Below are 24359 nucleotides of genomic sequence, written 5' to 3'. Positions count from 1 at the left end.
AAAGGTTGATGAACGTATCTTGATCAAATTAATGACGTCCTGGTAAAGGGTCAGGTCAAGAGTACCCGAAACCGCCGAACTTGCATGAAGAGATACTTTCTGGATCCATATCAAGTTGAATATATTATACCTTAATTTATTTATTTTACTTTAAATTTAATTTAATTTAGCTGAACGTGGCCTATCAGTCTTTACAAGACTGTTGGCTCTGTCTACCCCGCAAGGGATATAGACGTGATTATATGTATGTATGTATGTTTACTTTAAATTTATTTTCTCCTACTTTAAATTCCTTGAACCAAAAATATTGGGGTAAAGCACTACTAACTGCCACATTGTGTCACTGTCATGTATGTCAGATTAGTTTTCAGCTTTTCTTTCTGGAGAGCGAATTTTTCCTTCGAAGCTTCTCCGGTTCGCAAGTGATAATGATTTTATTGATAGGCCAAATTTATTTGAACTACCACACTTGGAGTTCCTTTGAAGGATATTAGAATATGAAAACCCAATATGAGTTCAACTTCAGCAGTGGTATGCCGTGAAATATTCGATGAAAATAGCCAACCATCTGCCGAAGGTCCGTAAAATTTTAATTTTAATTATTATTATGAGAATACACTAGCGATCTAAGCCAGTGTATAAAATAAACAAAGTACTTAGAGCTATTGCATGATTTATTTCTTTTCAGTACTCATTTTAGTACTATAATATTTAATTTCTTCGTCAACTAGAATTTCGCCCTTCTTTCTTCTTCCTGGGTGAATGTATAAATATTTATAAAAAAAGTAGTTTCTGTTACTCCTAAAAATGTAGTGTATCTCTGTGCCTAAATTTTGAAAATTGGTACAACAGATTTTAGTTATTAATTGATAAAAAAAATTATAAGTATTTTCTATTATGACAAAAAGTAAGATAGTAGCAAATTCGTAGTATGTGTTATTCCTGGTTATATTTTCTATGTGCAAATTTCATCAAAATCTGTTCAGAAGCTTTTGCGTGAAAGAGTAACAAACATCCACATATCCTTTTAACAAACCTTCAGATTTATATGACTTATTAGAAGATTAGATTAGATAATATTAGAAAAAATAAATTGTTTCTGCCTAGAGGCAGAGTCCTTAGAACCTTCATACATACCGTGTCAACAAATACAGTTTTCTAGTTGATTGGTTGGTATTGATTATTGAAAGTCATATGTGTACATTCAAGATCTAATGAATGTGTGTGCCAACTTTATCGGCCTAATGTGTATGGGCTTGAGAAAGAGGTTGATTATTTAAGTTTATGTATTTTCTGAGCTAGTAACATATGTATATACAGACATATGACATGTCTTTATCCCTTACACAGTAAATATAGCCAAGTCTTGAAAAGATTGAAAGGCAAACACTCAGCTGTATAGCTAAAAGATGAAATTGGGATTCAAAAAGTGACAGGTTGTTAGCCATCGCCAAAAAAAAAATCCCAAGTTTATTAGCCACTATACCTAAGTCCCTTTTTATGACAAGAGAAAGTAGTCCTGAAAAAGTCCAGTGATGTAAGAAGTAAACTAAGGTTGTAAATTACAAGTTAGTAAATTTATATAATTTTGCAGAAATATCTGATTATGCCCAACAATTGGGTATTGATCCGGAGAGCGAGAGTCATCTGCTACCGCTTGCTAAAGATGGGCTCATGCAAGCACTGCCACCACCATGGAAAGCATAGTAAGATTCTAGTTCCCATTGAAATTTGTTGACTATGAAATTTTATTGAAAAGAAATATTTTTAAGGCAAAGTTTTTTTTTACTTATCATTAAGAAACAAAAGATTTATTTGTGACATTTATATGTGATTGGGCATGTTTATCTTCTTTTGTTCATTCAACTTGCATACATACTTATAATTAGTCTATATCTCTTGCTGGGTAGACATTATCTTTGAATTGAACAGTCTTGAAAGAAATGTGAAATTCGGCTGTATGACCTTCTGATGGAATTGAGATAGTGACAGGTTGCTAGCCTATTACATTCAAGAGAAATACCAAGTTTATAAGCCTATCCCTTAGTCGCCTTTTACGACATCAATGGCAAGATATGCAGTGTTTCTATTTAAAAAATCTGTAAACAACACAATGACATACTTAGTTATATTTTAAACAAAGTAAGATCTGACACAAGTGGATATTGGAACATTTCATTTGAAGTAAAGTTTTTTTTTCGTAGTTACGATGAGAAACTCGGCACACATTATTACTACAATGAGGAAACTAAGAAGACTCAGTGGGAGCACCCGTTAGACAATGTGTACAGAGAGCTCGTGAAGAAGGCGCGGGACGCGTCTGTGCAAGATGACACCTGTGCCTCGGTTCAGGTAATTTTCCCCTAATTACCAGTCATTCTTTTTTTTAATTTTGTTTTTTTTTTTTTTAATTTCTTTTCTGTTAAAAACTTTTTTGTTTTTTGTTTTTTATTTTGTTTGGGAACCTAACAACTAATCATGGTTACACATTCAGTTGCCTGAATGTGAAGGCAGGTTTCCTCACGATGTTTTCCCTCACTGTGAGAACATTGGTTAGTATTCAAACTAATGTTTATACATATAATCAAATTAAGGACGTCCTGGTAAAGGGTCAGGTCAAAAGTACCCGAAACCGCGGAGCCTGCATGAAGAGAGTTATGAATGTGGATGACGCTTCATCTAGGTAAGGAAATATGCAGAGATCGTGGCAAGTGGAAAGAGGTAGTCTCTGCCTACCCCTCCGGGAAAGAGGCGTGATTTTATGTATGTATGTATGTATGTATGATTGTTAGTAATAAACGTTGTTCTTTATATGAATAACAAAGTTATTATAAGTTAGTATGTTTTAGGTAAATATCTTATTAATATATTTACAAGCCTTTCTTCAAGTCTTTCTTCACATTTTCCTGTCGCGGGCTTACTGAAAGTAATTTCTTCAGAAATGAGTAGTGCCCTTGTAAAAAGTTTCTACTTAGCCTAAATATTTTTTTTTCATGTACATAAATTATTACCTACCTCTCCAAGCCTTTCTAATTTAGTATCTATTGTAGGTATATAATTTATGTAAGTTTATTATTTGGTGTTTACATGTATATGTATTTCATAATATTTTATTTATGCAATTGTTTATGTATATCTATAATTATTTGTGTGAGTGGAGTAGGTACACGCCTGACACCTTTTCCATCATGTCTCCTATCTCGGGTCTGCTGGAAGAGATTTCATAATTAATATTTTTTTTTCTCAATTCTATCATTAAGCCAAATAGCTGAACGTGGCCATTCAGTACTTCAAGACTGCTGGCTCTGTCTACCCCGCAAGGGATATAGACGTGACCATATGTATGTATGTATTTTGTTTCTTGTGATTATCAGTCTAGATGTTTTCTGTGTACATAAATTAGTAAATAAATAAATATATATAAAATAAACAAATTTTTATGTTAATAGGAACTGCTCACATTTGAGGAAAACACCAAACAGCTCGAGCGTGTGGAGACCAAAGTGGAGAGTGATGATGATGACCTTTCAACAGACAGTGAGAATCAAACAGATGTCAAGGATAATGCATCTTCAAACGTTGGGAAAGGTAAGTTGTTTCTACTTTGATCAACTGGCTGGATTTTATTGTAAAACGTTTTTAATAAAAAAAAAAAAATAGGACTACTCCATCTCTTTCCCGTGAATGTCGTGAAGAGCGACTTAGAGATAGGCTAATAAACTTGATATTCTTCCTTTAGGCAATGGGCTAGCAACCTGTCACTATTTGATCAATTAACTCTCTGTCTCAATTCAATCAATTGACTAGCTTAGCTGTCAGTCTTTTCAAGAATGTCGGTTTTGTCTACCCCGCAAGGAATATAGACGTGATTATATGTATTTAATGTATGTTTCTTCTAATATACGTGTGTGTATATTAGAAGAAACATACATACATATATATATGGCCGTGTGGTTCCCGGCTTCAATACAAAAAAGAATAGGACCACTCCATCTCTTTCCCACGGATGTCGAAAAAGGCGACTAAGGGATAGGCTTACAAACTTGGGTTTCTTTTTTTAGTCGATGGCCAGCAACCTGTCACTATTTGACTCTCAATTCTATCATTAAGCAAAATAGCTGAACGTGGCCATTCAGTCTTTTCAAGACTGTTGGCTCTGTCTACCCCGCAAGGGATATGGACGTGACCATATATATGTATGTTTCTAGTGCCTGGACTAAAACGACTTACACCACTGGGGCGGCCACCGCTCGCGCCTTTAGCAAGACTAGATAAGAAACTAAGTGATTTGCGAATATCACCTTTAAGAAGAAGCGCCGACAGCCCATTATCCAATAAACCACTTTTAAGAAACACGTCCGATAGGGATTTGTTGAGTCGTCAGAATTACGAAAGACCCAAAATGTTGTTCAAACAACAGTCCGAGATTATAGATCTGAAAATGCATGTGCTGAATAGCCCTGAGGAGGAGAATTTTAGTCCATTTTTGGCAGCGGCTAAGGTTGAAAAGGGACTGCCTTTGACGGGTGAGTGTTTTATAAGTAACTAGCGACCCGCCCCGGCTTCGCACGGGTGCAAAATTCGGAAAAAATTATACATAAAAACCTTCCTCTTGAATCACTCTACCTGTTACAAAAAACCGCATCAAAATCTGTTGCGTAATTTTAAAGATTTAAGCATACAGACAAACAGACTAAAATAGCGACTTTGTTTTATACTATGTAGTGATTGTAAATTGTGACTGTAGCGGGAGCGATGATTATGGCTCGACCGCCACCAAAGGGAAGATCTTCCGCTAGGCTAGGTGTTATGCCTGGGGAACCGCGCGACAGACGATGTTGTGTCGGAGGTGAAATCTTTGCTTGCGCGTTTTAGACTCTTCGCTGTTATTGGTTGACAGCGTCGTGAGATTTGCTGTTGTGACTTGTTGCGTAGAGATGTCGTGACGTCACTAGTTATACTATAGGCTATTTGACTGTATTAAAAATATACATTTCTTTTATGTCATCAGTCTTAATATTATTTTTGTGGAGCGATTTGTAATAACGCGAGATAAAAATATTGCATTATTTAAACAAAATCCGTCTCAGAAAATTAGGTTTTTATATGCAGCTGTCACGTGACTAAAAACGAACGTGATTGGCTATTTCTATTATGACGTCAATTATCCATAAACAGACTGTGGATCGTACCGTTCCTTAGTGTTCGCTATTATTTTTCAAGATTTTATAAGTGTTTGATCGCTCAGGTTTACTCAGATAACATAGGTATTTAATAATGGAAACCAATTCCGCGAAAGCTGACAGTTGAAACCTACCAAAAGTGGACGCAATAATGGTTGGAAGAAGAAATCTGGATTGTCTTCTTCAAAGACAATTCAGATTTCTATGCTGCCGAACTGAGGAATGTGAAAACATCAATGTAAGTATATCTTGGTAACCACTGATCTGAGATCATGATCTGAAACCACTTCTTACGAATATTCAAATCCATCGGCATAGAAAAAAACAGTTTCGTAGGAGATTTTATTGTTGTATTAGTGCATTGAGGCACGGCACAACATTTATAGGAACTCATTTTAATAATTTTCACACATATGACGTGGCACAAGTTAAATAAAACAAGAGAAAATCAAAACTTTTCGAAACACCAACAAGCTTTGTATGATATTTACACGAAATTTACGTCACTGCATGCCATGGCCGCCATATTGCTAAAAGTCGCGTTTTGGCGGCATATTTGAATATTTCATTTTCTTTTTCGATTTTTTAATAAAATAGCTGTAATAAAGGCAGAAAAGTATTTTTGTAGGGCTCCTTATAAACAAATAAATACCCTAAGATAGTTTTTAGAACTTTGTCAAATAGCCTATTTTCAGTGTGGAACTAGACTGTAAAAACTTTGTGAAATCAAGTCAAATTAAAGTGTCAAAAGATTACAGGTGTGCAAATTAAATAATTTCTTTCTCCCATACATGCTGTCCTTAACTTTTTTCGAGGTTACAAAAGCAATCAAAGTTTTAAGGAAAATCTAAGAATGATGAGAGCAAGATTTACTGATGAACAATTTACAATTCTCAACCAATTTTAAAGAAATATATTTTTTTAAATTTATTTACATTCAAAACGTTGATTTTTATTCCAGGCAAAGGCAGTATGTTTCTAAGGGCTTGCAAATCAGACCTCCCTAGTCCTGACACAGACAAATCTTTACCTTTAGACTCTTTGACCAAGAGCGACCCCCCAAAAGGGATATTGAGAGAGAAACCGAGTGATACCGTATTGAAGAGAGTTGAGAATGTGAAGCAGAGAGCTGTGTCCAGTTTTGATGAGGACAGAAAGAGTGTTAGGTGAGTTTAAGTTACTAAGAAAAAATTAAGATTATAGCGGGAGCGATGATTCGGCTCGACCGCCATCAAAGGGAAGATCTTCCGCCAGGCTAAGTGTTATGCCTGGGGAACCGCGCGACAGACAATGTTGAGTCGAAGATTGTATTTATAATCCGATCCGTAAAATCTTTGTTTGCGCGATTTAGATTCTTCGCTGCTAATGGCTGAGCGCGTCAATTGAATTGTAAATTAAAAAAAATCAACCAGCAAACAAAATGAAATATAAGCCTTATAAAGCGACAGTTGACACATGTATTTTAAGTTGTTTAAATATAAAAATTACAAAAGTTTTACAAATAGATATGACACTTCATTTGATTCCTTTATCTTGATAACAGTGTTTGCGTGGCCGTTTTGACTAGCTTTGCAGCGCCTCGAGGCTGTTTTTATAGCTCTAAAAATAACTGCTGTCCCGTTTCACTTCATAATAAAAAGTGAAACAGCGATAGTTTTTTGCGCGATATACACGGCGTCGCGCCATCCACGCTACGGGTGTAGGGGTTTCTATTTATTTATTCCTATAAAACGATGTATTGTATGTATACTGTTGGTGTGCCTTTACCATATAATAAAACTAGCGACCCGCCCCGGCTTCGCACGGGTGCAAAATTCGGAAAAAATTATACATAAAAACCTTCCTCTTGAATCTCTCTACCTGTTACAAAAAACCGCATCAAAATCCGTTGCGTAATTTTAAAGATTTAACCATACAGACAAACAGACTAAAATAGCGACTTTGTTTTATACTATGTAGTGATAAATAAATAAACATCAATTTTACAGATTCAAACTGGAGAACAATCCGGAGACGACAATAAGTCCCGGCTCCAACTCCTCGTCGGAACAAAATGACGGGCAGAGTTCCATCATCAGTGCTGCCCCCATCTCGTCCCCTGCCGTCCTCTCGCCCCCAATAATTTCACCCCCTGTGCCTTGTCCCTCTATAGTATTATCTCCTCTGGTAACTCGACCCCCGTTACCTCCGAGACCGGTGGTTGAAAGCCCGAAGGAGAAAAGCTTGTCGGTTTCGGAGAAAGATTCTGTTGGTAAGTGTGTTTTTGGTTCCTTAGTGTTTGTGCCTAAATAAGTCTTAAATAAAGTCAAAAGTCAAAGGCGAAGTAGTTAGAGAACTGTGTACTAGTTGAGAGGAGAAAGTTTATTTGGAATTGCCACATCCCAAATGATGAAACAATTATCCATTTTAAGAATATAGTAATAGAAATTATACTTAAGAATAGTATAAAAGGAATCATGTTGACAAATTACGAGTATAACTAAATCGCCTACAGTCCGGTCTGGGATGGGTTCATATTGTCCCCGGATTGGCTTAGATCTTTTCCTATACATGCATACAATATAATCACGTTATTAATACATATAATGTCTTCCCTATCCCATGCGGGGTAGACACAGCCAACAATCTCAAAAATAACTGTATACTTTTCTATTTAAGTATTTATTATAAATATAAATAAAGTATACAGGTTGCTATATATACACTATTTGAATCTCAATTCCATCATAAAGCCAAACAGCTGAACGTGGCTTATCAGTCTTTTCAAGACTGTTGGCTTGTTGATTATATGTATGTATGTATAAAGTATACAATGAGTATATAAGTTGAGTTTGTATCTCATTACACAGCTTCGAACTTACTTTGATTTAGATTTAGATTAAATTAATATGTCCTGTTTATATTTTTAAATATATTTCAGATAGTGAATCCCGCGACAGCAGAGGCGCTTCGCCCCGGCGCCGCGTGGTGCGCCCGCCCGCCGCCGACTACATCAAACCGGATCTGTTCCAGAAGAACTTCCAGAAAATATCCGACTTAGTCCGTCCCAGAGACATTGAGACCTCCCCGATCAATCTGGAGGAGCCGGTTGATAAAGATAAGAGACCTAGGTATGTTGGTTTTGTAGAAAATAGCTGATAAATGTTATACATTTGGATGAATCGAAATAATTTCCAAAGTGCATTTACATATTATTTTTGTTGTTGGTTTATTTTAGACGTGATTGGTTAAAAATTGGAACAGAAATAACTTGACAGTCTTCTTTGGACTAGAACTTAGGTTTTGCTAAGTTGTGTTATGTTTCAGGTCCCCAATGATCCCTCTAAAAAACAAAATATCGATAAACCTAATGGAGAGCATCGAATCTGAAACGTCAATAGATTCTCCAGACAGAGAGTTTGCAAATTTAGACCTAAACGACCTTGACGAGTCAAACGAAGTAAAACCTAAAGAACTAAATGATGATCCAGATGAAAATGAAGAAAATGAAACGAAAGACATTAAAAATACTGATACTGAGTCATCAGATGAATCAAAAACATCTGTATCTAATCACAAAGCCAAAACAGATTTAATCATACCTCAAATTAAAGTTCCTAAATTAGAATTTTCAAAAAAACCACAAATAGATGCCAAAAGTCAACAAAAAGAAGAGTCTAAAAGCTTTGAAAGTCCAAAAGATAAAGCAAATATTCATAGAATATCACCAACACCTTCGTACACATCCGATTTACGTTCCCCAAGAGATTTTGGGAAGCCTTGGAGTCCTATGTCTACCTTCAAACCTCTGAATAAAGCTGTTATAGCACCACAAATTAAATCTTCCGAATCGGCTACGAGTTTAGGTAAAACTTTAACAAGTCCTAGATTGGACGGAGTTATTATATCTCAAGGGAAATCCAGTTCTGATAATGTGGTTGTTGTATATCAATTTGAAACTCAAGATGAGAAGCCGATTAATTCTCCTTTGATTCCTGATATGGGGAATAGAGATATGTTTGAGAGGAATAAGGCCGATGAAAGGAGAAGATTAGAGTTGTCTTTGCAGAAAGAGTTGGAGGGGATAAGGGTGGAGTGGGCGACTAAGGAGAGGAGAATGAGAATGGAGTTGCAAGAAGAGTTGAAGGTAGCTGAGGAGAAGTTTTTGACGGAAAAGAGATTTAGGTTGACGGAGCAGGCTGAGAGACATCGCAAGGAATTGGAAGAGGTAAGATAGATAATAGATTTAATATTTATTTTTGGTTTATACACAATTTTTATAGGACGTTCTTTCGATACATATGTACATAGTTTGTTATGTAATCAACTCTGAAAAAACCTAGTATTTTGTCTTAAGCCTTTTTTGAGATTAGTGTTACTTTTTTTTATTGGCTTCCTATGTTTTTAACAAAACATTTAGAATAGCTTGTGGAGCTCAGATTTTTTGTGTAAAAACCTCGTCAAATTATCTAGGTTTGGTTAACATATTATAGATATCTAGTATTTCAACCTAACCTAGTTTTAATCATATTTGTTAATATTTTTAATATTAACTTCATATTCTTAATATAAACTAAATAACTATCACTTTATAATTGGACCACTCCATCTCCTTCCCATGGATGTCGAAAAAGTGAATAAGGGATAGGCTTATAAACTTGAGATTTTTCTTTTAGGCGATGGGCTAGTAACCTGTCACTATTTGAATCTCAATTCCATCATTGAGCCATACAGCTGAACGTGGCCTTTCAGTATTCTCGAAACTGTCGGCTCTGTCCACCCCGTAAGGGATAAAAACGTGATTATTGTGTATTTTTTTTTTTTGCATTTAAAAGATCTATATTTACAAAATAATTATATGTATTTACGTAACATTTAACTGTTTACAGGCCTTATTATCAGTCGAACAAAACCACCAAAAGACCCTTCAGATGTCTTTGCAAGAGATAGAAGATCGTTACAAACGAGAGGCGGACGCATCCGAAAGGCAGCACGCTGAGGACATGGCCAAATTGAGAGAGGAGTATAGCAGGAGATTGACCGAGTTGAGACAGCATCTGGAGATTGGTGAGTGTGTTTGAGAAAGTGTTAATATTTTTTTTAAGTATGAATTCAGTGACAAAAGAACTTTCTCCGTTTGGCCTGGGTCTTGGATGTTTATTATTTTGTTTATTTAGGTATATAACCTTTATTTTACAAAATACAAATGTGTAGCACAATTGCGGCGGACTTAATGTTCATCTGTATATTATATTTGTGGCGACACCAATGTCACGCCACAAGTCCCAAAAATAAAATATCAGTCAAAAACAGCGAGCAAAGATTTCACGGATTGGAGCATAATTATATACAACCTCCAAATAAACATTGTCTGTCGCGCGGTTCCCCGGGCATAACGCCTAGCCTGGCGGAAGATCTTCCCTTTGGTGGCGGTCGAGCCGAATCATCGCTCCCGCTACATAACGCCTCCTTATAATTTTTAATGTTAGTGACTATTTAAATCTAATTCCATCATGAATCCACAACAGCTGAACATGGCCTCGACTTGTCTGTTAGCTCTGTCTGCCCCGCAAGGGATATATAGGCTATATTTGTATTTATATATTCTTTGTGTTTTTTTTTATACAGAGAACGAACGCGCCCTGTCGGACGTTCGCGAACAATTACACGCGTCGTGGAATCGCGAACGTGCGCGGATGGCGGACGAACATCGGGCGAACGCGGATTCGCTGCGAGACGAACACAGCGCCAGGTTGAATGACCTCAAACACGATTATAGAGCTGAGGTTAGTTGATGTGATTGTGTGAAAAGATCGATGAATGTACGGGCCTTGTATACAAATATGAATTATATTTATTGCTCATAAAGAATTACATTTTTGGTTTAAGGAACTTTATTTCCTCATAAAGAATTAACAATTCACTTACTGAGAAACTAACAATATACATCATAAGTATAGCAAGACAGCGAGCGTATATAAAACAAAAATTAGAATAAGGAACTATGTAGGGTAGGAGTCACAAAAATCTGCGTCGACTGCTAGTTGCGCATCGGGCAACCACGGATCTAAAGTTCACAGAGCGCAATCTGGGTGTGGCATAATAGTATCAATGGTATTATAGTAAATTATTATTATTATATATAGTAGAAACATACATTATGAATATGTTGAGCATAGGCGGACTTATCGCTAAGCAATCTCTTTAAGCCAATTTTTGTATAGTGAAAGGTAAAACATGGAACCTGGAGGGCAGCATACCTAACAGATAAACTATCGCTGTCTCTTTTCCCATCGTAATAAAAGGCGAAACAGCGATAGGTTGTCGCGCGATAAAAACAGTGTCGCGCGTGCCATGCCCGATATAGGAACTAATTTTGTATTATCAAGACTGTTGGCTCTGTTTTCCCCGCAAGGGATATAGACGGGATCATGTGTTTGTTTGTAAATTTATATAATAATTTAGTGTTTTTTTTTCCATCAGGTGGAGCGTTTAAGAACACAACACGCATGTCATTTGGAAGAGTTACGAGCTCGTCTGGCCAACGAGAGGGCCGCGTCGGGAAGAAACCAGGAAGACAGGGAATTGGCTGAGAAATACCGCTGTTTGAAACAAAAATATGCCCGGTTGAAACACGACGTAAAGGTAATAAATTTCGTCAGTAGAACGCTTTGAATTGAAATTGCCGTTGATTGAATTAAAAAAATGAAGCTAATTTTTCAAATATTTGAACTATATTTGTTTAAAGTATCATCGAAATCTGTTAAATGAAATGTGATTAGTTAAACAAACATATATATTTTCAATACATACGTACATTTATTATATTATTTGGAATTTAGTGGAATACTTACTATTCGATACTCGGCAAATCGTTATTTGATACACATTTTTTTCTTGGGAGAATATTGTGAATGAACTTTTGTCTTTTTTACATACATACATAAATCACACATCTTTCCCGAAGGGGTAGGCAGAGACCACATCTTTCCACTTGCCATGATCCCTGCACACTTCTTTCGCTTCATCCACATTCATAAGTTCATAACTTGTCTTTCTTAGTATTTATAGTTACGAGTTTACCTAATTACAAGAAGAAAGCGCGAAAATACTGCAAGGAACAGGATTTTGGCCACATTGATAACATTATGTGACATATTTTTTTTTTAATTGACAGATGTCCATAGAGCGACGCAATAAAAGGCGGGAAATGAGCATGACCACCGGTTCAGAAACGGAAAAATCTAACTCGCACAAAGCCACGCAGTCATTGGAAAGGTACTGTATTTTGTAAAAACCGATAGAATGTGTTTTACATTCAAGATTATGTTGTAATAAACATACATACATATAATCGAGTCTATATCCCTTGCGGGGTATCCAGAGCCAACTGACTTGAAAAGATTGATAGGTCACGTTCAGCGCTCAATGATAGAGTTGAGATTAAGAGAAATGGTGCCAGGTTGCTGGTGCACTTAAAAGAATCTTAAGTTTATAAGCCTGTCCCTTTGGCTAGTTTTACGACATCCGTGGGAAAGAGATGGAGTGCAAGGAATAGACAACAGTCGCGAAAAGTCTCGTTTTATCAGATGACAATGATGGCTAATTAGAGATAGTGACAGGTTGCAAGCCTATCGCCTTAATAAACAGTTCCCCCTACATTCACAATTTCTATTAAAAGATACATTGTGCATAACATATAAATGTATTTAAGATGTCAAAATTAAAATAGTGTTACATAATAATGACAACATAATGTGATTTCACATGCAAATTACTTAGTCAAAATTATTCAATTTGGTATACATTATATGAAATAAAACCTGTCACAAGTGAAAAAAAAGCATCATTAAAGTTTCTCAGAGCGGAATTCATTTACATTATAATTATATTTTCCAATTAAGAATTATTGCAATTTCTTCTTTAATAATATTATGTTAACGTCTTTATGTTCTTTAAGTATCTTGTTATACACTTTTGGAGCCATACACATTATACTTTTGGAAGTCTGTAAGCACAGTCTACACACCCCCCTTCCGCCGTCCATCATCATCATCATCATCCATTTCTAACCACAATATCAGATAAATTAGTATTTAGTCAGTCTTTTAAAGACTGTTGACTCTGTCTACCCCGCAAGGGATATAGACGTGACCATAAATTTTATATATAGTATATATCAGATAAATATGAAATTTTTATTTGGCAGATGTAAAGAAGCAAACGAGATATCAGTGAGCGCTGTGGTAGAACCAGAGCCCAGGGTCCGAGGTCCGGGTCCGGTGAACAATAATCCGGGCGTGAAGTGTGACAACGAGACCTCGTTGTCAGAGAGCGCGCATAAATACGACAATAATAACGACGATTGGAAGGCAGGGAGGGCTAATGTTAGTGGATTTCATTTGTTCTAGCTTTAAACACAGATATGAGTGCCGTGTGGTTCCCGGCGCCAATAGAATAAGTGTAGGACCACTCTCATGTCACCCTTTCTGATGAAATGCGTAATGCGCATGAAGGCAGTTTCGAATTCCACCTCGGCCAATGACTATTTTCAAAGTTACATACATACATATGTTAACGTCTATATCCCTTGCGGGATAGACAGAGCCAACAGCCGTATGACCACGTTCAGCTATTTAGCTAAATGATAGAATTGAGATTGAAATAGTGGCAGGTTGCTAACCCATCGCCTAAAAAAGACTCCCAAGTTTGTAAGCCTATCCCTTAGTCGCCTTTTACGACATTCATGGGAAAGAGATGGAGTGGTCCTATTCTTTTTTTGTATTGGTGCCGGGAACCGCGCGGCACTTTTTTTTTCAAAGTTATGTACGTTAGTTTGAATATTAATCGATGCTCTAACGGTGAGGGCAAACATCGTGAGGAAACCTGCACATTCAGGCAACTGTATTTGTAACCATGATCGATCCAATGTGAGTCAGGTTTACCTGCAAATGTTGCGGAGGAGTCACTTCGTGTTAAAACCTGACTCACCCAATCCAAGATCCATGGTCAAAGGCATACCCCGGGCTCCTCTCCAGAGTGATAAGGATTCAACCGGGACTAAAGCCAGGAGGAAGAATAACATATAAACGTGGTTGTACTGCACGATTATAGACGTTAAAAAAAAACAATTTAAGATCTAATTTCACTTAATTTTCAGACTGTGACATCAGCAGACACTTCACAGGCGTCAGCTGTGAAGCAAAGGAAAACTACCGTCGCTTTCAGAGAACCAGAGAGAAGGAGACGAGCGCGGGACACTCATAGAGAAACTGGTGAGTCTATGGTTTAGGGATTGTGACGTCATAAAGTTATTGCTATTTGAAAAGAGAGTATCTTTTTTTAAATAATTTTGTGCATCATCTTAGTAATTCTACTAATACTGTAAATGCGAAAGTTTGTGAGTATGTGTATATGTGGATGTTTGTTACTCTTTCAAGCTAATACCGCTGAACCGATTACGATAAAATTTAGTATTTAGGTACACAATTATCACGGAGTTCCCGCGGGATTCATTGTTACGTTATGACGTCGCGGGCGGCCTCTATAATGGAGTATAGCATAAAATATTATGTTGTTTATGTATTAATTTTATGACGTATGTATGTAGTTTATATTATCTTTTTCGACAGTTAATTTGATTTACAATACAATGTGATTCTCGTAACTTGACTGTTGTTCCAGGTGCTACAACAGACTGCCAAGATTCTTCGGATGCAACCACAGCGGATGAGAAACCTAAAGAAAGTGTCAATGGTAATTTTTTTTGATAATACATATATACATACATATAATCACGTATATATCCCTTGCGGGGTTGACAGAGCCGACAGTCAAAGTTTTTTGATAATAAAGATATAAATGTCATAATATGATGTAATGCTTTATAAAGACAAAAACTGCTGGAATATTTTATTTTTATTTTATTTTATATATTTGGATGACCAACAGCAAGTTATACAATCATTAGATTTTCAATTATACATTTAAGAGCCAATTACAGGTCTTCACTAATAAAAAAAAATATTGTTACGCTAGACCGATTTTGTTTAAATTTTAAAGATAGATAGACAGTTTTTCAACAGTTTTGGTACTTGTTAGACAAGAGTGAATAGGCATTATTTGAGTTTGCGTGTACGTCAGAGGTTATCTCGCGTATCACCAGACAGATTGAAAAATAACTGATAAATTTTACTTTTATTCATGGAAACTATAGTTATTCGTGCCGTGTGGTTCCCGGCACCTATAGAAATAAGAATAGGACTATTCCATCTTTTTCCCATGGATGCTGTAAAAGGCGAGTAAGGGATAGGCTTATAAACTTTGTATTCGTCTTTTTAGTGATGGGATAGCAACCTGTCACTATTTGTATTACATTTCTATCATTAAGCCAAACAGCTGAACGTGACCTATCACTCTTTCAAGATTGTTAGTTCTGTCAACCCCGCGAGAGATGTAGACGTAATTATTTGTATGTATGTACTTAATTTCTCAATCATTTTAGGTCACGGTCGAAGAAGGTGCTTCACAAGATTAAAATCTGCGTCAACGTCGCGACTCAACTACTCTCCCAAGTTAGTACTTTAGTAAGAGTGTGATGTATTTGACTTATGTGTAATATTATAATATTTTCATGCTATTTTTAATGGCTGACTAGAAGGCAATATGTTTTGTGCTACACCTTTTGTAAACCCTTATCAGAAGCAAATAAAGTCTATTCATTTTTTTCAGTTTTTTATATAAAACATATTTTCTCTCGTTTTGTTTCAATATTCTCGAAAAAAATATTAGAATACACTGCCTTTCCGTTTGAAAGTTTGTTTTTTAATGCCTCAATACTACCAGTTAGTGTTTTTTTTGTTTTAGGTATATTTTCTTTTAAATTGTGTTGTTAATTTTTATGTTGATCTTTATAATTTTAATCTTATAATCTAATTTGAATCCAATACCAATCTAAAAAGCACAGAACAATGTACATATATGTATGTGTAAATTTACAAACAATTTTTTGGTTGACTGGAAGAAATCCCATTGGGGATAAGTCCGCCATTATACATATTCTTCTAAATCCAATAACTGTTTTGTAATTTGTTTTATTTATTTTTATGTGCAATAAAGAGTTTACAAACACACAAACAAATATACTTTAGATTTGATAAATTCTTAAATGCCATGTGGTTCTATCTATTTTCGATGGATATTAAAACCCCGGGCTATTCACCAGGGTTAAAATGCGAAAATTATATTTTAATAACCTTTTATAGACGAGGCGAAGGCTGGTCTAGCCCTTTGGAAGCGCTCAGGCAGCAGTTGCGAAAATTGGACGATCTGGAAGACCAATTTCCTGATCTGGCGTGCCAACCTTCCTATAGTCTCAGATATCCATTTGGAGAAATAGGTGAGTAATCACATTTTATAATAGTTGTTTGGCCTCTTTTTATACAAATTGAAACAGGGAGGGGAGCCGTGTGGTTCCCGGCACCAAGACAAAAAAAGAATAGGATCACTCTATCTCTTTCCCATGGATGTCGCAAAAGGCGACTAAGGGATAGGCTTACAAACTTGGGATTCTTTTTTTAGGCAATGGGCTGGCAACCTGTCACTATTTGGATCTCAATTCTATCATTAAACCATATAGCTGAACGTGGCCGATCAGTCTTTCCAAGACTGATCGGCTCTGTCTGCCTCGCAAGGGATATAGACGTGACTATATGTACATATGTATATGGGAGAGTCTTGTGGGTAAAATACTATCTTGCAATGTTTGGATTATTTTTCTATTTGATGATAAGGAAACAAACAAAACATAACGGATACATGCATACATATGTATGCGTGTCTTTGACCGTTACGTTATGATTGTTTTGTTATACCGTTTATAATATTTAAACTCTGTAAAATTATTCATGTTGTAAGATTAATCACTACCTACTTAATAATATGAAATACAACCTGTGTAAATAACCGAAGACAATTATTATTTAATTAATATAATATGTGTATAAGTTAATAAGCGTACAAGCATCGTAATATGGTAAAAGTAAGGGAAACCTATTATTGACTTGTAACATTGTAATTACCGAGTGTTATGCTGTTGGTTTTATTAATAAAAAAAAAAAAAATATTTTAATATTATTTATACGCTAATATTATAAATACGAAAGTTTCTGAGCATGTCAGTATGGATGTTTGTTACTCATTCACGGAAAAATTAATACTGAACCGATTATGATGAAATTTGGTATGTTTGGGTAGCTGAGGACCCAGAATAACATATAGGCTACTTTATATCCCGGAGTTTCCGCGGGATTGATAGAGTTTCCATGCGGACGAAGTCGCGGGCGGCCTCTAGTATAATATATATATATATATATATGTATATTGTATATCTTGCATGAAGAGAGTTATGAATGTGGATGAAGCGAAGGAAATATGCAGAGATCGTGGCAAGTGGAAAGAGGTAGTCTCTGCCTACCCCTCCGGGAAAGAGGCGTGATTTAATGTATGTATGTATATATATAGGGGCAGTGTCGACAGCGGACACGGCCGAGGTGGAGTTCGTGCGGCACCGCGCGCTGGTGGAGCGCGAGGGCGTGCGGCGCGCGCGCGCGGCCCTGCGCCGGCGCCGCGCCGCCGCCGCGCAGGCGCGCGACCGCCTGCCCGCGCGCGGGGGGCAGGTCGGTCTACACACTATAAGACATTACTTAAAATATACAGGGTGACATTTAAAACAACTGCATCCTTTTAAACATAGACTGTACCCATGCTTCTGAGCCGTTTGAGCCTATTTTTATTTAAATTACACGTCATCATTTTCACATTTAAAAAACCCTCAAAAACTACGTCACACGCTTTATTAAAGACCAATACTACTAAAAGAAATTAAAACTAAACATGTAAATAAATGTCAGAAAAATAAATTATTTTTCTAGTATCAACATCAAGTAAAGTACAGAGTTGTCGAGATCGCTCAGCTGAATGAATTGTGTCGTTGACCTCTGAATCTTACACGTCGCTTTTCCGCCGTCGGGGTGATATGACGTATTTAGGATCGTCTTTTATTTTTTTGTACTTTCTGGAATATGAACCGATATTTTTCTTTTAACGTTTTTAAATATCCTTTAGACGAGTACACTTAACAGTTAAATTTATGCAGTTCAATTAAAAGTCACCCTGTATACAGGTAAATTCAGTAACCGCAGAACAGGGCCGTTTGTAACCGCTTCTTCTACACTGACACTTTGGAAGCGGCAGTAAACTTAGTTTTAAAATAATTTAGTTGACGTCAACCAATGTTGCGAAACCAAAAGATTTATTTGACGTAATTTAATAGTGTTTTTGACGTTGTTGTGAAATCAAAAGATATGACAATCATGGTTATCAACTGCGTTGAACAATCTGACCTGATTCGATACACGCTGGGATACTCCTGGCGACACATCCACTCCCCACACACTTTTTTGGGCACTAGACAGTAAAATTTGACAGACCACCTCATCAAACATTATTTGGACTCTGCTCTTACCAGTAATGAGAAACTAGCTGGTTACAGGGCAGGCAGGTGAGACTATACGTCACAAACCCTAATACACACTGTGTCACTTACAAGACACTATGATACTTATTATAGTGTGACATTTGACAAATCACACCACTCTTTATTTGGACACAAGACAATAATATTTAACATTCGACAAATGTATGTGTGTCGGGCCCAGCCTAGTCAGTAGTCAGTGTATCTTGACATTTTAAGGGCATCATTCCATTCCACCACATTGAGAATACCACCACAAAACGGGCAATAAAACCCACTTGATAAAAAAAGGGATTGAAAAATATGAATGAACGTTATGGTTTTAATCTTCTTTTTGTGTTCTTCTTATGCGTTAGGAGGAACGCGAAGCCACCGAACTAGAGGTGGCGTTACACAGAGCTCGTGCCTTATTGGGCGAGAAGGAGATACGGCTGCGTCACATCGAGCGGGCTTTGCACCGATTGGCCGATTCTCAACCCCCAACCATCATACAGGTTCTTTAGAACACCGCGCGTTTCTAGTTTGAATTATTATGTTCTGCTTTCGTTGTTCCTTTTTCAAATGTTGGCGGTTTTAGCATTATGATTTTTAGGGTCGATATTAATGTTCGTAAGCTTCGAATTTTGATTTGGTGGTTCAAATTTCTGTCCTTGGTTCTGCTTTCGAAATTTAAATTTTTGGATTATTTCTCGAAATATTTTATAGATTTTTTTTAAATGCGTGTTTTCAATTTCTTTATGCTTAATGTCGGTGCTATTTTTAATGCGATTATATGGATTAAATTTTATTGTGTATTTTTAAATTTTGTTGTCAATTTTAGTTATTCTTCTATTGCTTCTTGGATTACGTTTTAAGATGCAATCATAAATTGATTTTGCTATCATTTTATCTTCGTCTTCTTCGTTTTATAATTTCCAACGATTTCTAAAAACGTGCACTTTTTTTTGACTTTGCTTTTTAAAACAACATCTTCAAATTTTTGGTATTGTTAGTTGATTTTGTTTTCATTTTTAAGGGTTCAGCAGGATTTATTTTCAGATCATCAGGTATTATTTCTCTCTGTTGTTTTATGTTGGTATTTTGATTTTGTTATATTTATCTGTAGTGACTGTTGCAAATTATCTCAAGTTTATTCCGGAATGCATTCAAAGCTTGGAGTTTATGAAAGGGAACATGTAAATGATTCTTTACATTCTTTGTAAAGGTTTGGCTAAGTTGTCACACTCGCTTGCCACCTTAGAACATCAATTCGCTTAAGGGATCATTAATACATTAGTTTAAGGCCACTTTAATTCTATTCTGAACTGTATACTAAATCGGTAGCCATCATTATCGACAGCCGTCCAAAGATTTGCTTAATGCTAATTACAAGTTAAATGTAATTTTTAATTAACTTTTCTCCACAAATTCAAAAGCCTTGTGAGAAAAATTTTAAGACCCTCTTTATAAAAATCTTCTTTTCAGCCCTAACTAACTTAATATATAACATTATTTACCAGACGCCATGCACCCAAGAAGCGACAAGTTCGGCTTCGTCGGAAAGCGAAGCGGCCGCCGAAGCGGAAGCGGGGGGCGCCGTGTTGCGGTCGCTGCGAGCCCTACACGCTGACGTCAGGGACATCTGGCGGGCCCTGGACGCAAGGAGACCTCACACAGGTACCTATTTAAAAAAAATATCCGGCTCGAAGGACCAAAATATAGGAAATATGCTGAAAATAATAAAATAATTACGCTGGCAAAGAAAAGATGATGCACGCTCAAAACAGACTGTCATTTATTTTTCTTACAATTTTACTTACAAAATGTTTGTCCTTTACAAAGGAGTTCGGAACACTCTAAGGAGTTCGTAACAGATACATATGTTAAAAAAATATTATTTAGTTGTAGTTATCGGCCTCTGTGGCGCAGCGGTAATACGCTTGTCTGTGACACCGGAGGTCCCGGGTTCGAATCTCGGCCAGGTCGTGATAAAAGCTTTTTCTGATTGACCTGGGTCTTGGATGTTTATCTACATAAGTATTTTTTTTTTATCAAATAATAGTATCATTGAGTTAGTATCTCGTAACACAAGTCTCGAATTTACTTCGAGGCTAACTCAATCAGTGTAATTTGTCTCGTATATATTTATTCATTTATTTATGTTACAAAACAAATAATTAAATAAAAAAAAAGTAATTATTAAAGGAAGGGCTCCCATACAATACACGCTTTTTTTATAGAATTAAGTCTTGACGCGCACTTGTCAGGTTTTTTTTAACCCTTCCGCCCTAATTATGTTATTTTTAATTTTAATTGTTAATTCCAGCATCCCCTGAGACCAGCTCCTACAATCCAGCAACTACATCGCAAACTAGAATGACATTGTCAGCGGTGAGCTATCATTACAATGTTTTTAATAATTAAATTGACAATAGGATCTGATCACGCCATCACTTGACCATGAATGTTGTAAAAGTCGTCTAAGGGATAGGTTTTTAAGTTTGGGATTCTTCTTCTAGGCGATAAAATGTCACTATTTGAATCTCAATTCTATCATTAAGCCTAACAGTTGAACGTGGCTAATCAGTCTTTTCTAGACTGGATATAGACGTGATCATATGTATTTATGTCAGTATATATTAAGTATAAATCAGTACAATTTAATTACGAATCCAGTCAGGTTTGTTAAGACTTTCCGGACTTGAGTTATTTGCAGCCAACAGATTAATTTTAAAACAGTGAAGCTTAGTTTTTGTATGAGGTTTGATATCTTTATTTTTTTTTTCAGCCGGAAGCAACGGTTCACGACAACTCCGACGGCGGTGTCGCAGAAAGGGCCAGAGGTTTGAGGGCGTGGTTACAAGCTGCACCTTAAATCATTATTATGGCGGCCATACAAGATACTAGTATGTATGATTTACTTTTATTATCCCAGTTTTAAGGATGAATTAATTATTTATTTACTAGTGAAAAGTTATTAAACTTTTGTTGTACAAGTTCCATGGTTAAGATTAACCAGAATTTTATAAAGTAGTAAGTTGACTTGATTAATTAGAAATATTGTTATTCTTCAAATTTTAACTAAGAGAACATTGTAATTTTTGTGTCCAACGATTTAGTTTAAACTTTTGTTGTATTTTGCATCTAAATAAATAATAAAATGTAAATGAAGTAATATCATCATATGTACTAGTATTGTAATGCTGAAATTATAAATTTTGTCGAAAATTATGATACGGACTCGTGTAAAGTGGCTATATATTTTGTGAAAATCTTTCAATTCTTGAAATAAAAATTCTTGAATTGGGTGATGCGTTTCAGGCAGCCATTTTATGTTTCCGGACAAGTACTGACCGCGAACATTCAAAAGTAAAATAAATCGTTATCTGTTAGATAGGCATGTAACATCTTCGTCTTCATTTATTGTTTGTTTGTTTGTTTGTAAACTCTTTATTGCACATAAAAATAAATAAAACAAATTGCAAAACAGTTATTGGATTTAGAAGAATATGTACAATGGCGGACTTATCCCCAATGGGATTTCTTCCAGTCAACCAAAATATAAAGGAAAATCCATAATTAAAAGGCAACGCACATAAAAAGCATTGAGATGCAGTAAAATAAACAATAAATTTCTACATATCTAATTAAAGATAAACATACATAAATAATATATATATATATATATATAAACTTACATATTTATAAGTACACTCAATTGTTAGATGCATCAGAACACAGTCTTTTGATAAGTGATTTAAAAGAACTAAGGTTCAGAGCAGATCTCGTATCTTGTGGGAGGTTATTCCAAAGCTGAGCAGAACGAACACTAAAAGACAAGCCATAAGTCCGAGAAGAATAAGGAGGAATAAGTAGTTTTATTTATTTGTTTATTTATTTATTTACGCCAAAAATACAACGGTAGTAGTACACCTCTTACAGTATTTGGCAATTTTCATGGTCACTTACCATCAGGTGAGATGGAAGGCAAATGCCTAATCCAATATTGAAAATATAAAAGTTTTTTTTTTGCTATAACATGTAACGTCAAAAGCGAGATGAAGCCCGAAATGTAGCGGGCAACACAACTTATATGAAATGAAAAATTTAAAAAAAATCATTTTCCACAAATACCTACAATCTATGTAAAAATTTATTTTCCACAAATGCAATATTGGGGCAAATTATATAGCTACTTTACATGAGAAATCTATTTTAGTGGTCTTTCGCACAAACATTCCTTTAAGGTTTCAATGTGGTGATCTTAGTGATATGGGTTGGCAAATTAACTGAAATTATGGCAAGTTACTTGATATCTCCACTGTTCTATAATATTATTAGGTTATTGCGTTGGATTCAGTGAGCTATGAAGATTTTGTTACACAAATAAATAATTATGACATAACGTCAAATTCGGAGTCACGTTATGTATCTGTGTTGAAATACAGTTTTAATTTTGGAGAAGAATTAGGAAAGAAGAATTATTTATTAAAAAAGTAGCAAAATTTTTCTGTAGACTCAAAAAATGTTTTTTTTTGTTGCCAAGTGCTTTTCTATAGTTTCAGTTATCTTTGATCTATCCTTCTTTGTCGTGCTATGCTAGCTAGTTTGTGTTAGATGTCTCTCAAAAAGTGCATTTATACTATTAATTAGTTATAAATACGTGATTTATAAGTTCTAAGACAATATGACGTTTAATTAATTTATTGATGTGGGTCTCTTGGTCGGTTTTAGAAAGAAGTAGGATTTTTTTAAGTTTTATTCTTAAATTCAATCTCAATTCTACCATTAAGCCTATACAGCTCTCATTAATTATATACAGCTGAACATGGTCTGGCAGTATTTCAAGACTGCTGGCTCTGTCTACCCCGCAAGGGATATAAACGTGATTAGGGTTTATGAATTATGAAATGAATGAATTGTTGAATTCAAAGTCACATCACATCGTTAACATTTGCTATGCAATTTTTAGTTTTTTGCACTAGACGTACAGTCAACCGCATATCAAGTTACCCTGGCGAATTTGCAGTTAATTTGTGTTGGTTGATGTGCTGTTGACATTACGTCGAAGAATTTTATTAGTAGTAGTGAAAACTAAAAAAAAAAACTCGGAATATTAATTTTGTGAATGGAAATCTCAGTAATATTAAGTCATTAAAGTAAAAGGTTTAAGAAATAGAGAAAAACCGATAAAGTGATGAATATAAAATGCTAAAGAAAGCAATATGTAAAAAAAAGTATCTAATGAGATTACGCACATGAAAGTCACAAAAATTTTAGTTAATGTGTCTAGTCACATCATTTTCTCTTAGTTACTACGATTGTCCCGGCAGCATTCCCAACCGTAAAGTTCAGAGCACGCTAATTACGTCGTGTTATTAAAAAAAATACATGCTAAATATCAAAACTCACCCATTTAACTACGGAATATTCAAACGTCTTGTGTCTAGTCAAATGTACTTTTATTTAACCTGTGAAAAAAGAAGGATAAAAGGTATTCTGAGCCTTATTCTAATCTTAAACATTCCTAGACGTAAAAATTCCAAATGTATGTTGTGATAATATTATTAGACGTATATGCTATGATTTGAAATGTTACGGCTCCGTCACGGTACTCGTACACTTTTGGCCTCTAAAAAGTATACACTAGTATATTAATGTATTAGGAATAAATTAAATCGGAA

General features: G+C 35.5%; 1 protein-coding gene across 2 annotated transcripts; it reads left to right on the top strand.

The window, feature by feature from the left end:
• The first annotated feature begins 377 nt into the window (after positions 1–377).
• Positions 378–22344, top strand: LOC106139788 (microtubule-associated tumor suppressor 1 homolog). 2 transcript variants are annotated; one of them, XM_060948155.1, is made up of 22 exons: positions 378–577; positions 1595–1706; positions 2205–2352; positions 3450–3588; positions 4209–4526; positions 6145–6349; positions 7172–7434; positions 8104–8293; positions 8490–9390; positions 10052–10229; positions 10791–10948; positions 11646–11807; positions 12340–12440; positions 13372–13549; positions 14323–14437; positions 14847–14918; positions 15667–15736; positions 16427–16560; positions 17685–17839; positions 20196–20352; positions 21002–21066; positions 21464–22344. In XM_060948155.1, the coding sequence occupies exons 1-22, from the start codon at positions 511–513 to the stop codon at positions 21548–21550; spliced, it is 3975 nt and encodes a 1324-aa protein (XP_060804138.1). In that variant the 5' UTR covers positions 378–510; the 3' UTR covers positions 21551–22344. The 2 variants fall into 2 exon arrangements, with proteins under 2 accessions (XP_060804138.1, XP_060804140.1); XM_060948157.1 differs by lacking the exons at positions 17685–17839; positions 21464–22344.
• Positions 22345–24359: the final 2015 nt, after the last annotated feature.

The sequence above is a fragment of the Amyelois transitella genome, chromosome 15, assembly GCF_032362555.1.
Source record: "Amyelois transitella isolate CPQ chromosome 15, ilAmyTran1.1, whole genome shotgun sequence".
Classification (NCBI taxonomy): domain Eukaryota; kingdom Metazoa; phylum Arthropoda; class Insecta; order Lepidoptera; family Pyralidae; genus Amyelois; species Amyelois transitella.
The sequence above is the reverse complement of the archived record's forward strand: the minus strand, read 5'-3'. Positions and strand labels throughout refer to the sequence as shown.

Bases quoted from the DNA above. Each gene is read 5' to 3' on its own strand.
- LOC106139788 (XM_060948155.1), top strand. From the start codon at position 511: ATGAGTTCAACTTCAGCAGTGGTATGCCGTGAAATATTCGATGAAAAT. The intron at 9,391-10,051 runs GTAAGATAGATA...AACTGTTTACAG, and splicing joins ATCGCAAGGAATTGGAAGAG to GCCTTATTATCAGTCGAACA. The intron at 13,550-14,322 runs GTTAGTGGATTT...CTTAATTTTCAG, and splicing joins GGAAGGCAGGGAGGGCTAAT to ACTGTGACATCAGCAGACAC.